The sequence below is a fragment of the Gallinula chloropus genome, assembly GCF_964237585.1.
Source record: "Gallinula chloropus genome assembly, chromosome: 2".
NCBI classification, from domain to species: domain Eukaryota; kingdom Metazoa; phylum Chordata; class Aves; order Gruiformes; family Rallidae; genus Gallinula; species Gallinula chloropus.
Genome location: NC_140086.1, coordinates 90,556,647 through 90,569,363, shown reverse-complemented (window position 1 = coordinate 90,569,363; position 12,717 = coordinate 90,556,647). Strand labels below are relative to the sequence as shown.

Below are 12,717 nucleotides of genomic sequence, written 5' to 3'. Positions count from 1 at the left end.
TGAAAATAAACCTGGAGCATTTGAGAGCCTGCCTGGAGCTCAGATATACCTCTTGAATTTTGCTTTGTTTGTAGCTTGTCTGGGCAGATGTTTTCTCTGCTAACTGGAGATTGGTTCTGTAATTGCAAATATTGGGGACTGCGTTTCCCCGTTTGCTAAATACTTCTAAGGCGTCAACATCTGCAGAGAGCAATTCTCACTGCCTTGCTGAGCTGTTTGCTGCAAATAATTCATAGCTATTTGGTGGGGAAAATACTCAGCCATACTACTCGTTTCTGGCTCCTTGGTGCCTTTAATCTATAGCTTGCAGGATCAGACACGTATGTCCCAACTTCTACAAGTCAGTACAGTGAGGAGCTCAAAAATACATTTAACAAAAAGCCTGAGACTGAATGTTTGCAGAAAGCTGGTATGTTTCTTTCTGCCACGGAAGTGCTATGCTTCTTGGTGAGGTGCTGTGTTGTAGGGAGGATGACAACTGCCATGCACCAGAGGGCTGCACTAGAGCTAGCCTTATTTGTGGGAGGGCTGTATGTCATGGGGATACTTAAATCTGTGCTGTACCTAATTGAACTCTTTTGAAGGAAGTGTTTCTTTCAAAGTTGCATCTGACACTTAAAAATAAATTCCATACTTTCTTACTTTGCATATTTGCCCCTGAAACTTGAGTTACTGGTGTCAGGAGGACTGCTACTATTACAATACACACGAGCAGCCATTTGTTCTGCAAAGTTTTCATTTTGGAGTATCTGACTCTCCAAAGTTAGCAGTGCTTATTTGTCATGGAATGTGCATGGCTTCCACTCCCATCAACAGTTGAACACTGCACAAACTGTGAGCAAATGCATCTTCCTACATTTATTCAAGAGTATAATAGTACTACCCACACCTTACATGTAAGAGTGGTTATTATGTGTCTGAGAGCACCAAGGGTGTTGGGTTAAAGCCAGGATTGCAGCCTGGCTCTGCAGAGGCTCAATCTGATGCCTCAGAGGAAGATGCCTTGGAGTTTAGAGAAGCCTCACCTGAAACCTTGCTGTTCCCATCTTTCCCATGGGAATGAGGCAGTGCCCCAATGCTGGGATGCCTGAAATGGTCCATCTTCTCTTCCTTTGGACAGAAAGGGCAATTTTGGCGTCAGGGATAGTTTTAGTGTGGAGGTTCAACCCCTGTCTGATTTCTGAGCTGTGAAATGTTGCTGCGAGAGCTGCTGACCCAAGGAGTCATGCAGCTGCATCGGGATCTCTGGCTGCCACATTCGGCTCCGTGCCAGGACTTGTCCTGATGAGCTGTGACATTAGTCAGTCTTCATTCAGTCTACTACCTGGGGAATTGGGATGCTTTTCTGAAAGCAGAACTGCCTTGGTGCTGTGTGTGGGGGAGCCTGGAGCTGGTGGCCATAGGGGACTGTGGCAGAGCAGCTGCTTGTCCCGTGTTTCCAAGCAGCACTGGGGAGCTCAAACACAGAATTTGCTCTTAAATGGTTGAGCTTTATTTGCAGGGCTCTGTTAGTAGGTCTTGGGCGCCACTACTGCAGGATGCTCCGTTACATCAGTACTCACGGGGCCTGGAGAGGGGGGAGACTTTGAGTTGGATGTTGCCATCTTATAAACAAGGGGCTGATTAAAACTTACTGTAGTGATCAAGTCTTTAATTTGCTTCTTGGGGTCTGGGGTTTGCCTTGAGGCAGAAAGCTTTCTTCTGCTGTTTCTGTGCACTCATACTAGGACTGAAATTTGGAAGAAGCTCTACACCAGTGTATGCATGTTTAAACACATCTGAAAAAGTAATTTATTTCAGTTTATCTGTTTTGTGGGTTTTTTTCTTCCAGTGGGATCTTGTTTGTGATTCTGCCTGGAAAGTCCACATTGCTAAATTCTCCTTGCTGGTTGGATTAATCTTTGGCCACTTGATAACAGGATGTATAGCGGACTGGTAAGTGCTTTTAATGCTCTAAATAGCAACAAAAATATTAAGCATTGGTTTTATTTTCTTCTACTTTATATTAATGAAGAACCTTTGCATAATGATTTTTCAAATTTCTTAAAGATGCATGATGAATAAATGGTTTAAAGCTGTGTTAATTGCTTGAACTGAGTATTTTATATCAAGGTAAATAACATGAAAATAAGCAATTTGATAGTTGACTAGGTTTATTTCCTTTTGGCGTGATTTATTACAGCTGTAGCCCTAGTACAGAACCAAGTATTTTCTAATTACGTAAATGCAGCCCCTGGTTTAGGTTTTTCTTTTAACCAAAAGGTGGGACCAAAAGAAACTGGAAGCAGCATTGATTTGTCTGAACGCAAGACTGGTGTCGTGTCAACCTTGTGCTTACGCAGTGTCTTTTTTGGGGGCAGGAGGGGGGAAAGATTGTTTTTTGCAAACCTTTCAATTGTTCTATTTTTAAAGTTCTTGTTAAGCAAACATTTTGATGTAGTGCTAAGGAATAGCTGACTTCTGCGCTGCTAATATTACGGTATTAAATTTAAAAGCATGGAGTGCAATTCCTTAAATTACAGTAGTAAAAACATTATTGGATATCCCAGTTATTCTGAGTGTTTGGCTTTTATTTAAAAGATCTTGCATTGCAAAAGGGGGGGGACAACGACAACAGGAATTAAAGGTATGACTCAAGTCATTTCAATGGGAACTTGCAGCAGTCTGAAACAATAGCTCTGGGATGCTGGCCCAATCATTACAGTGCCTTCCAGTACAGTTGCCAGTGTTGGTGCTTTAAACAGCCCCAAGTTAACTCTTTTGATGTTGATTAAAATGAGTAAGGAAGGATGAAGACTTGTCTGTTAGGGAAATCCTACAAAGCCTCTGCAACTCACCCATCGGTTGAGAGAGAAAAGGCCCCACAGCTGTGCAGTAGCCTGGCTCAAGCATTCAGAGCAAAATTGCATCTTAATTCTTGAATAGTCACTAAAAGGTTTTAGGTAAGAGAGGAATTATGACTTTTCAGTGAAGTAGGGAATGTGCATGATGAAATACAGTTGAATTTTATTAAAATACCGAAGTAAAACAGGGCTCTAACACCACATAGAAAATATAGTGGGGAAATGAATGAGGGATCTTACTTGGTTTTCCTAAAAAGGAATCAGCGTGGAGAAAGCAGACTTATTCCCAAGTTAGGGAAATGCTGCTATAATTGACAAATAAGTCTTAATAAGTGAAACACTTGTCGCCTAAGGCACCAGCTTCAAAAGAGAAATGCTGTTAATAGCTCTTTGCCACCAAAAGAAGGAGGATCCTGCTCTTCCATCCCTGTCTGCAGCGTGTACTTTGTGCTGCCACATGCACTTGTTGAACCCTTTTACAAGCTGCTTATCTGAGCTAATGCAGCATACTGTTACCCTGACAGAAAAATTAGCTTTGTTTGGAGGTCTGGGTTTGGGTTTTGTAGTGGTTTTTTTTTTTTTAGCAAGTTTAAGAAAATTTAAAGAGAATCTGCTTTCCAGCTGTGGTGCAAAGAATAGAATGAATAACTTGGTGGCTGGGTGGACAGGTGAGCCCCTTAACCTTTCATGGGTGACCAAAAAAGGAGATCAGTCCCAAACAAGAGTAGAGCAAGTAAAAGGAGTAATGTATGAAAGTGTTACACAGTTTCAAAATCTGTTTTTGTTTCACTTGGGTGCCCAGTCTGGTTTAGATAATTAGAAGATGCTTGGGTACCATTAGGGTTTGGGGCTTTGCTTTTCTGCTTTTTGAAGAACCTTTTAAAGGTGTAGATGGCAAAACAAGTGACCTTAAATACACTCAATGCCTAAGTAGAGTGGTCTATGTTCAAAATACAGTAGCTGTATATGCTTGGGTAGCTCTACGTGGAAAAACAGTTGGGTGAAGGTCTGTAAACACACTCGGCTGTGCGATGCCTGACTGTGTGTGATGCCTGTATAGGTTATTTGTTCAGCAGTGTTGCTGGCAGGTTTGCCTGCTCTGGATGGAGGCTGTGGAGGTGTCTGTAGAAGGCTTCCTTCTTGAGCAGGCAGGTTTGGTGTCCATGTAGCATCAAGACAGTAGGTATCTGCTGCTCATTGCCCAGAACAGCCCCTGCTTTGCAGCTGCTCTGGTGCCTTGTGGAGCCTTGGTACCAGTTCAGGTCCCAACAGCTTCAAAGAAGAACATGGGAAGAACAACTTGATCGGCAGCAAGTGCAAAGCTCGATCTTCTAAGGGTGGCAAGGTAGATGCACAGGAGCATGGGAAGAGCAGGTCTTGTCCCATTCACTTCCCCCCCGTGGTATAACTCTGACATTTGGAGTATTTTTTGTTTCATCTGCATATTGCACTGTGCAGATTGCAGGTTCTCCAAAAGCCTGGGCTTGCTTGTATTCCTAGTTATTTAACCTGTGCAGGTAGTATTTAGCATTTCATCTAGATAATAGCATACACTGTAGGCTGAGGCTTTTGTGGCACAGATATATGTCTCTGGAGTAGTTTGGGTAGCAGCAGATAGCTGCCATCCTGGGGCTGTTTTACCGGAGAGATTGTATATGGCTTTAATTTCTCACAAGCATTTCCATGTAGTGTTAGTTGGATAACTCTGTCAATGTATAAATGGCTCTTTTATACTCCTGTCAAAACTCTGCAGGATCACCAAATACATGGCTGGTAACTACCCTGGAGTTCGGATTTTTGAGAAACGTGGTGTATGCCTCAGTGAGGACAGACTGGTTTTGCATGTGTGATCATGCCTCTTGCCGGAGGGCTTATCTGGCCTCAGTTGGCTTTCACAGGCCTGGGAAGATCTTGAATTTCCTGATTCTTCGTTAGCAGCAACCATTCATTTGCATAACTTGTATAATGTTAGAATAAATTCTATGTCCTAATGATGGATAATCTCTAATAAAGAGAGGGGGAGGAGGGGAAGAAGGGAACTCATGTACACTAAGCATGAGTTCTTTTTTTAATCAACATCAGGGAATGGCAGGTCAGGCTTGTGATGAGAATTAAGTTCCTAATTCTGAGTGTTTACATAATGCCTTTCATCTACAAAGTACTTCCACAAATACTAATTAGTATGAATTGCAGCTTGACCGTTACGAAAATAGGGCTGCAAAAGTCTGCGCTGATCGCTGATAACACAAAGTTCATAGTTGGTTGATAGTTTTTATTCCTTTGGTATTCAAGGTTTTGTATGAGGTATTTTCCCTGCCTGCCCAAGTGCTTTGTGTTCCATAAATACAAAATCTAAAGCACAGCCAGCAGTAAACGCCCCGGTGTCCAGCATGTTCCCAGTGCATCGTGTATGACCAAGGCAGTGACGTTGTGTTTCCACCCTGAGCTCAATAGCAGCTCATCTTCTGGCAGGCTGAGCTTGTGTGTTTGAAGGCTGTCTTCAGTTTGCACGTTGGTACTTTCTGTTTTGATAACACAGAACGGTTAATGCCAACAGGTTAAATCTTTGAGATACCCCAGAGGTGATGCGACAGCTGAAATAGTCAGTCTCTCCGTATGCAAGGAGCCTTGACATCACCTTCTTAGGTGTGACTTCAGTAAAGCATGAATAGTGACACACATGCAGGTGCACTCTTCCAGTTACAAGCAATGTCAGAAATTATAGCTGTCTCCCTTTCAGCCCTTTTACCCTGGATGTTGTTGATCTTGTTCCATTCTAAATAAAGCAAAATCCAAAGTTTTAATTGTGAATGCATGTATACAATACACTTTATAGCTGCTGGTAACAATCTCCTGACAGAATTGAATAGGAACAGTTTGGTGTGTGGAATGGGACCTCAGGTTGTGAGATTTCAGTGCACTGATGTTCAACCTGATGACTGCCTAGCCCCTGATGGACTACTTTGAAAGGCTCATGAAAGCTGCCTACGAAAAGCAGGTTCATACATTCTTTGTGGAAATGGCATATGGAGCTGACTAAGAGGGATCCTCAGATCCACTGGAAAACTTGTGGGAGTTGACAAGTTGAAAAATTTTGGAAATCTCCACATAATGATCCAAGACTTGCTTAAAAATAGCCGTGTGCTCTGGCACTTTATATCGTTCTCCTTGCACAGGAAGAGGGGGAGAAAGGTGAATTATAAACAGTAAGGATATGAGTAAGAGATGTGAAAGTCTCGTATTCTTTTCACATAAGAGCCAAACTCTGCAGCGAGTGCCCCCACATTAAGCAGCAGCGTAGCTCTTCTTCCTTGTCCGTGCTGCACCAGCACGGGTGGCTGCAGGTTGCAGCTGCAAAGCCTGTCTGCAAAGGAGGACTGCGAATCTTCACACCCACACTCCCAGTAATTGTTTTTGGAGTGGTTTCTTCCTCCAGTTGGGCTGGTTTTGTGGATCTCAGCAGCCGCTGTGGGGATGTGAGGTAGAGGGACTTACAAGTTTGCAAGCATTACTATCAGTTCTCTAAGGCTTGGGGAGGTGATGTGAAGCCCCAGTTAATGCTTGGTTTGTATTTGTTAGATTTGCCCACAGTGAGGCCAAGAAAAGCAGTTTTCTGAGCCTGCTCCTCTTTCAGATGAGGCTGAAAAGCATGTGTTTAGAAGAAGGGGTCTCTCTAGTAATCTGTGGGGTGGTACACTATGGAGAAATAATATACCATGTAACACCATATACTCTGCTGTGCTGCTACAGAAAGCACTGAGAAGTTGCTTTTAGTCTCCAAGGTATTTGCTTATGGCCTTATTGTAGTTCCTAGATGTTCCCTTGTTCACCTTTGGTGTTTTGAAAATGCTGTTTAAATCAAGCAGTGATACATCATGTCCTGTTCCTGCTTAGTCCCATCGGAAATGAACTTGTCACTGCAAAGCTGATGGAGGAATCTAGGTTTTAATATGCAGGGGAGGAGGAAAGAGAAGAATGAAACAAGCATTAAAAATGGAAAGTAGTGTTTGGAAACGGATTGCATGACTTGTTCCCCCATTGGTAGTTACGTCTGTCTAGCATTATGTCCATCCTGGCTTTTAACATTGTTTTTCCCTACTTCTTTATTTCTAGGGTTGGTCGACGGCCGGTACTGCTCTTCTCTGTCATATTCATTTTGATATTTGGACTGTCTGTGGCACTCTCAGTGAACGTGACCATGTTCAGCACACTCAGGTTTTTTGAGGGGTTTTGCCTGGCCGGAATAATCCTCTCCCTGTATGCACTGCGTAAGTATCCCTTCGTCACCCTGCCAGTTGTCATCTTATTGAGTGTGTGGTTTCCTGTTCTCTGGCTTCCCACTTTTACCCAAACAGATCAAACCAGAATCGTATGGACTGAAAAAGCTTTAGCTGAAGTTTTGGTAAGGAGGTAGAGATTTTGCAGCCGTCTCTTTAGGTTGCTGCGGAGCAGACGGTGAAGCTGTTTGAGAGCTTGTTTCAGGGGTTATAAGGCGGTTTGGGTTTTGTTGTTGTTATTTAAGCCTAGAAGTCATCTGTGTTGTGGCCATAATATGGTAATGGGAGTGGATTTCACCTTGCAGCGTTGAGCTCAGTAGGACACTCCCCGCTTCTGTTTTCTCTAGCGGTATGTATTCTGGCACTTCTTCAGAAATTCTTCTGTTGCTTGCAGCAAGAGATCCTGTGTCCCTGCCTAAGGGTTGTAAAGCACAGCAAAAATATGTGAGAAGAGCCTGAAGTCCTTTTAGCAATATTTTTTTTTCTTTTTTGGTTGTCTGTTTCATTGGAGGCGGAGGGAGGAACAACTGATAACTTGGGAGAAGGCTTGTAAGAAATGTCTACATACTCATATCTGGAGTGGCTGGTAAACTTGTAGCCAAAACATTTGAAAACCCTTTTCTGAGGCCTTGCCTTCAAAGAGTATGTGTGTGATACCACCAGCCTAATCGGTGTCCCTTGAATATGCTCTAGAGAGCTCTGACTGCTTGTGCTTCCTTGGCTGTTTGTAATTAACAGGCAATATTGCACCAGTCAAGGAAGATGCAGTATTTCCCCTTTTCTGTTACAGCTCTGGAAGAGTATTGTCTAACTATACCCTGGAAGTTGCTGTACAGATACTCATAATTTTTTGTTTACTTCAAATTATAGATAGTATCTGACCCATCAGGACTTAGAACAATATCCTTAATCTGTGTGGAATGTTTCATAGGGTTAAGTTAAGCAATATTTTGGCTTGGTTTTAGTGTGCACCAAGGAGAAAGAAGCACAACTAGAGTATACAAGAGCTTATTTTGTATTGCATTTCTTTGTTATGGCTGATAATGGTACCCAAGATATGTTTGTGGGTTTCTTCTCTTGCCTTTGGTCATGTAATCTCTACTGAGACTTTTTCACCAAAACTACCACTGAAGTCATCACACTTCTACTGGAGAGTGTTTTAACTTCTTTGGGAGGTAGCTTCAGCCATTACCAGAATGACATTCAGCTGGAAACTGGGATGCTTGGAATTTTTCACAGCCCAGTGCAGTATATTAGTTGTTCTTGTTCTGGGTTTCTTTGGTACATTATTTTGGGGGTTTTTTTGGTGGGTGGGTTGGTTTGGTTGCTTTGGCAACTAAAGACTTCTTGGGAAATGCCATCTAAGTAAAAGTTTCATCATGGATCTGCTGGGATCAGGGCAAGAGAGTGCATGTGTCACCTTAGATGAGACCATAGCTTGCCAGCCAAGGCTTTCATTCAGAAAATGGGAGATGCTGGTAGGCTGATGCTCTGCTTGAGCCAGAGCAAGGATTTGAGTGTGATTTGCTCCTGTAATTCAAGTGCTTGCTACAACAATTGCAATTGCAAATGGGCAGCTGTCTGTATAGGCAATGCATGGATAGAGCTACTAGGTGTTAGGAGAGATCTCTGTGAAATTAACTGCAACCTGAACATCACTGCACTTCTGTGGGTGTGAGAACATACAAAAGATGCAGCACCTGCACCTCTGGTAAATCTTTTGACCTTCTGCTTGTGAAGATGAGGAAATGGGATGATTCTGAATTGAATATTGTCATTTAAACAACAACAAAAGTTGCCATCTTAGTTGTAGAGTCATGAGAGAGGATTAATCCCTAAAGTTTTAAGAGAAAGATTTGCTTGTTTTATTGTTCATTTTGGGTGTAGTACTCATAATCTGTTAGGCTCCCTCTTGATTTAGATTTACTGACTTTCCCTTTCTGCTTCAATCTGTGTAGCATGCCATTGATGTGGAGTCATCTTGTGTTTCATAGCCCCTCTTCCCTTTCTCTAAATGGCCTTGATTACTTCCCCATGAGGTTTCTTGCCCCTGAAATTCCTGCTCTGGTAGCCCTGAGCAGAACAATAGAAAGTGGAAAGTATTATTTGCTAGACACAGTCATTAGCCAAAGTTGTACAGAAGCAAGCTGTCTAGGCTTGCATAGCCTGGAAAGGCAATTAGCCTGCCACAGGGATCCTTTTACACTGTGTTGAGTTTGCTAGTTGAGCTTGGATTTATGGCCTGCCTAAGGGAAATTGTAAATAGGAGTCCTGGGTGCTCTGGGAGTGGGAAGAGCACCGAAGTGCTGTCTTTAAAACACAGAGCTGCCAAGGTTGAGCTGCCCTCACCACTCAAACCACACTCTTAATAGCTGAACGCTTGTTTTCCTACCTGTCTGCCCTAAGGTGCAGAGTGAGCCTAGGGATGAGACTCATCTTCTGTGGAGGAAAAGCACTGAGCCTAACTTGAGCCCCATGTGCTTCTCTGTGTGCTTTCATCAGCGTTGTAGTGAGCTAGCTTCTTATGGTCTCCAAGTACAGCCCCTTGCCTGGAGCTGCGTGGGAGTTGTCTAAAGAAACCACTTCTGAATGTTGATTTCTTAAACTGAAAATGTTTCCTGCAGCTGCTGTAGTTTTAGTGGAAAAGATGTTTCAGGTGAAACTTCTAGTGAACCTGCAGGAAGAGATGGGCTTGGTGCAAGGGATGGTGCTTGCTGCAGAGGAAAGGTGAACTCCAGCTTTTTCTTCCTGGGTGCTTCAGGCCATTGGTCATCAAGGAGAATGAAAGAGGCAGTTAATCTTCTTCCACTGATCAAACACACACAGCTTTGAAAGGCTTTTGTTTCAGGCTGATGTGGAGTTGGGCAAGCTTATACAATCTTTTAGAAAAGGTTTCCTGCCCTGGTACCTAACCTTCAATGGGTTCCTGTGCTCCCCAGCAGATGGCTCATATCTTGTGTAGTGAGGCACCACCAAGGTCTTTGGGAAGCTCTCCCCATGAGAACAAAGTGGTTACAGGCATGCTGTTCTTGGCAGTCACCTGATGCACAGAGCTGGAGCTGTTGACCATGATATGCTGGTTAGATGCCCCACTATGTTTGCTGAGCAGATTTCTGCAGAAATGAGCTGCCGCTTGTTGGAGGAGTGGAGGCAAGATCTTCCAGAGAGAAATGGTGGAGAGGGGTGCTAAGGAGCACTCTGACTGCAGTGGTTGGAAGGGGATGTATGACCTGCCCAGCATTTAAATGTAGAAAAGAGTATAGATTGGGGGGCTGGAAGAGGACAGGTTGTTTAGAGGAAGCAGGAGAAAAGCTTCTTCCCCTTCCTCCCTGCCCCGTTCTTGAGAGTGTCCTTTGTCCCAGTATTCGTTGCTGGGTGCACATCCAGGGAGAAAGGATGGGCACCCTACACCTGCTGGCTTGGCACTGATGGATACACAGTGCTGTAGCCTGTTGCCCATCTGAAGATGACAAGGTTTGAGTGGGGTGGCCAGTCCTGCAAGGAGTTTGCCAAGACTGAAGGAAAGAGGCATAGGAACCCTGAGCAGGGACATGTATGCCAAAGTAATTCCTTGGCTGGTGTCTCTGGACTCCTGTGGCAGGCAGGGTGTGCTGCTCTTGCTGCAAATAGCTCTGCTTACTGTTTGCAACTCACATGGGACAAAGTACACTCAGCAAATGTGGAAGTCATGGGAGAAAGCGAATCAGATGTCTTAAGGGCGGGGAGGGTGTTGCTCCTGGGTCACTTTAGTCTCACTGAGGCATTGCCTCAGCTGTGACCCCAGGGCGGCCTTTTCCTGTGTGCTTGTGCAGGAGGCCTGATGCTGCCGCTGACTCAGCACCGGTCCCTTTCCTAGGGCTTGCTTTCACTAGCTGGTGTGAGCTGATGCAAGAGTTCTCGTGGCTGAAGGCCGGAGTTTCCCCTCTCCTCTTGTGTGCCACTGCCAGAGCCGTGCTGGCTGGCCTGAGCCCCTGCAGCAGAAGCCATCCACCTTCCCTCTGAGGAAGACCAAGTGCACTGCTGTCAGTGGGGATGTCTCTGCTGGCTTTGTCCCCTCTTGCTTTAGAAGATCATCTACAGGGCATCACACCCCTTGCACTGTCTGATCCTGGGGGATAGAGGAAGAGTGTGGCCTGATACCACGCAGTGCCAGTTAAATAGGTAAAAAGAAGCAAGGGTTCCCTTCTAGCTGAGCACTTCCTAATGCCTTACCTGCCTCCTCCCGACATCCCTGCTCTTGTCACTTTTTGGAGCTGAATTATATTAATTAAACTATTTAAGGGGGAGCAGAGAGGGGGGAAGAGTCGTATTTATTTTTTTGTGACAAATGCTCCTGGCAGGTATAATGAGCCTCCTGTTCAAGTGCTGTGTGCCATTGCTAATGGCTAGAGCTCATCTCAGGCAGCATACGCCATGGCATGGATTTGCACACAATTGCAGGACGTTCAGCTGTTCCATGGGTGACTGAACTACACGTTATGCTGCAAATTTAGAAAGTCTTAGACATGAATGAACTAGTAAATAGGGTCTGGAAATAGCTTTGCTGAAAGGGAGACAGCATCTTCTCAGGTTGGAGTGAGGAAGCAGGGGTGCCTCTCCAATGTGTAGTAGCAGAATGAGTAGGCACGTTGTTTTCTCCTGTGCTGTTACAAGCAAAAAGGCAGAAACGCTGTTGAAAATCATAGGTTGTGTTTCAAAAGCCTGGAGAAACTTGGCAAAGGTTTTCAGGCTGGTTAAGATGTCCAGCTGTGATGTATCTTTCTCATTTATAGCTAGGTCAATCTAACCTGTTACTCCTGTAAATTGCACAGGCACTGATCTGAGAGAGGCTAAATGTGGCTTCTTAGGATTTATTTTTTTTAACACATATCCTGGAAAGCTAAAGTGGCATGCTAGAAAGCTTGCTTCAGTTTGAAGAATGAGCAAGTGCCAAAACGGCGCATGGAAGCCTCTGGGTGTTTGGCTGTAGTGATGTCAGATGTGTAAAATAATTTTGATTCCAGTCCGTTGTCAGTATATATAGGGTGAGATTTATCTTTCCTTTCCCTCCCAGAAGCATACAGGCTCAGATCCTCGAGCATCCCAAGTTTATAATTTCCCCCTCCCTTGCAGTTTGCTTTATTCTCCATTTTCCTCCCCTGCCTCTGCAGTAGCAAGCATGGCCCCAGCTGGATAAGGCAGGTGAAGCACTGGAAGTTTCAAGCTCTGAAGTTATCCGCTGTAATCTGAACCAGCTCAATAAATAACTCTGCAACCCATTCCCAAATCGGATGATGTGGAAAACATCTGAGCGCTTTCCAGTACATTGACATGTGCTTTAGCTCTGCAGTAACGTGCAGTTCTCTCAGCTGACAGGTCTGTGATAAGATCAAGGTTGTTAAGCCACCTACCTTCTGTTTATATAACCAGCCTTTCCCTGCGCTGAGTCACTGGGTGCAGATCTAGTAGGAGCGATCACAGAGGGATCGGCTGAACAGAAATCTTACTGGATCACCTGCAAGTGGCTATTAATTGTTAAATGATGTATCTGTAAACAAAGAGCAGCCACAGGCTGGTCTAGCATTGAGATGGGATGCATCTCTGGAAACGGCACCTCT

The 12,717-nt window shown here is 44.2% G+C and overlaps 1 protein-coding gene across 2 annotated transcripts in view; it reads left to right on the top strand.

The window, feature by feature from the left end:
- The window catches only part of SLC22A23 (solute carrier family 22 member 23), a 113,216-nt gene that overhangs the window by 15,867 nt on the left and 84,632 nt on the right, over positions 1–12,717 (top strand). For both annotated transcript variants that reach the window (XM_084260039.1, XM_084260038.1), the window contains exons 2-3: positions 1,832–1,935; positions 6,957–7,111. In XM_084260039.1, the coding sequence (XP_084116165.1) occupies positions 1,832–1,935; positions 6,957–7,111 (259 nt within the window). The remainder of the gene's footprint in view (positions 1–1,831; positions 1,936–6,956; positions 7,112–12,717) is intronic.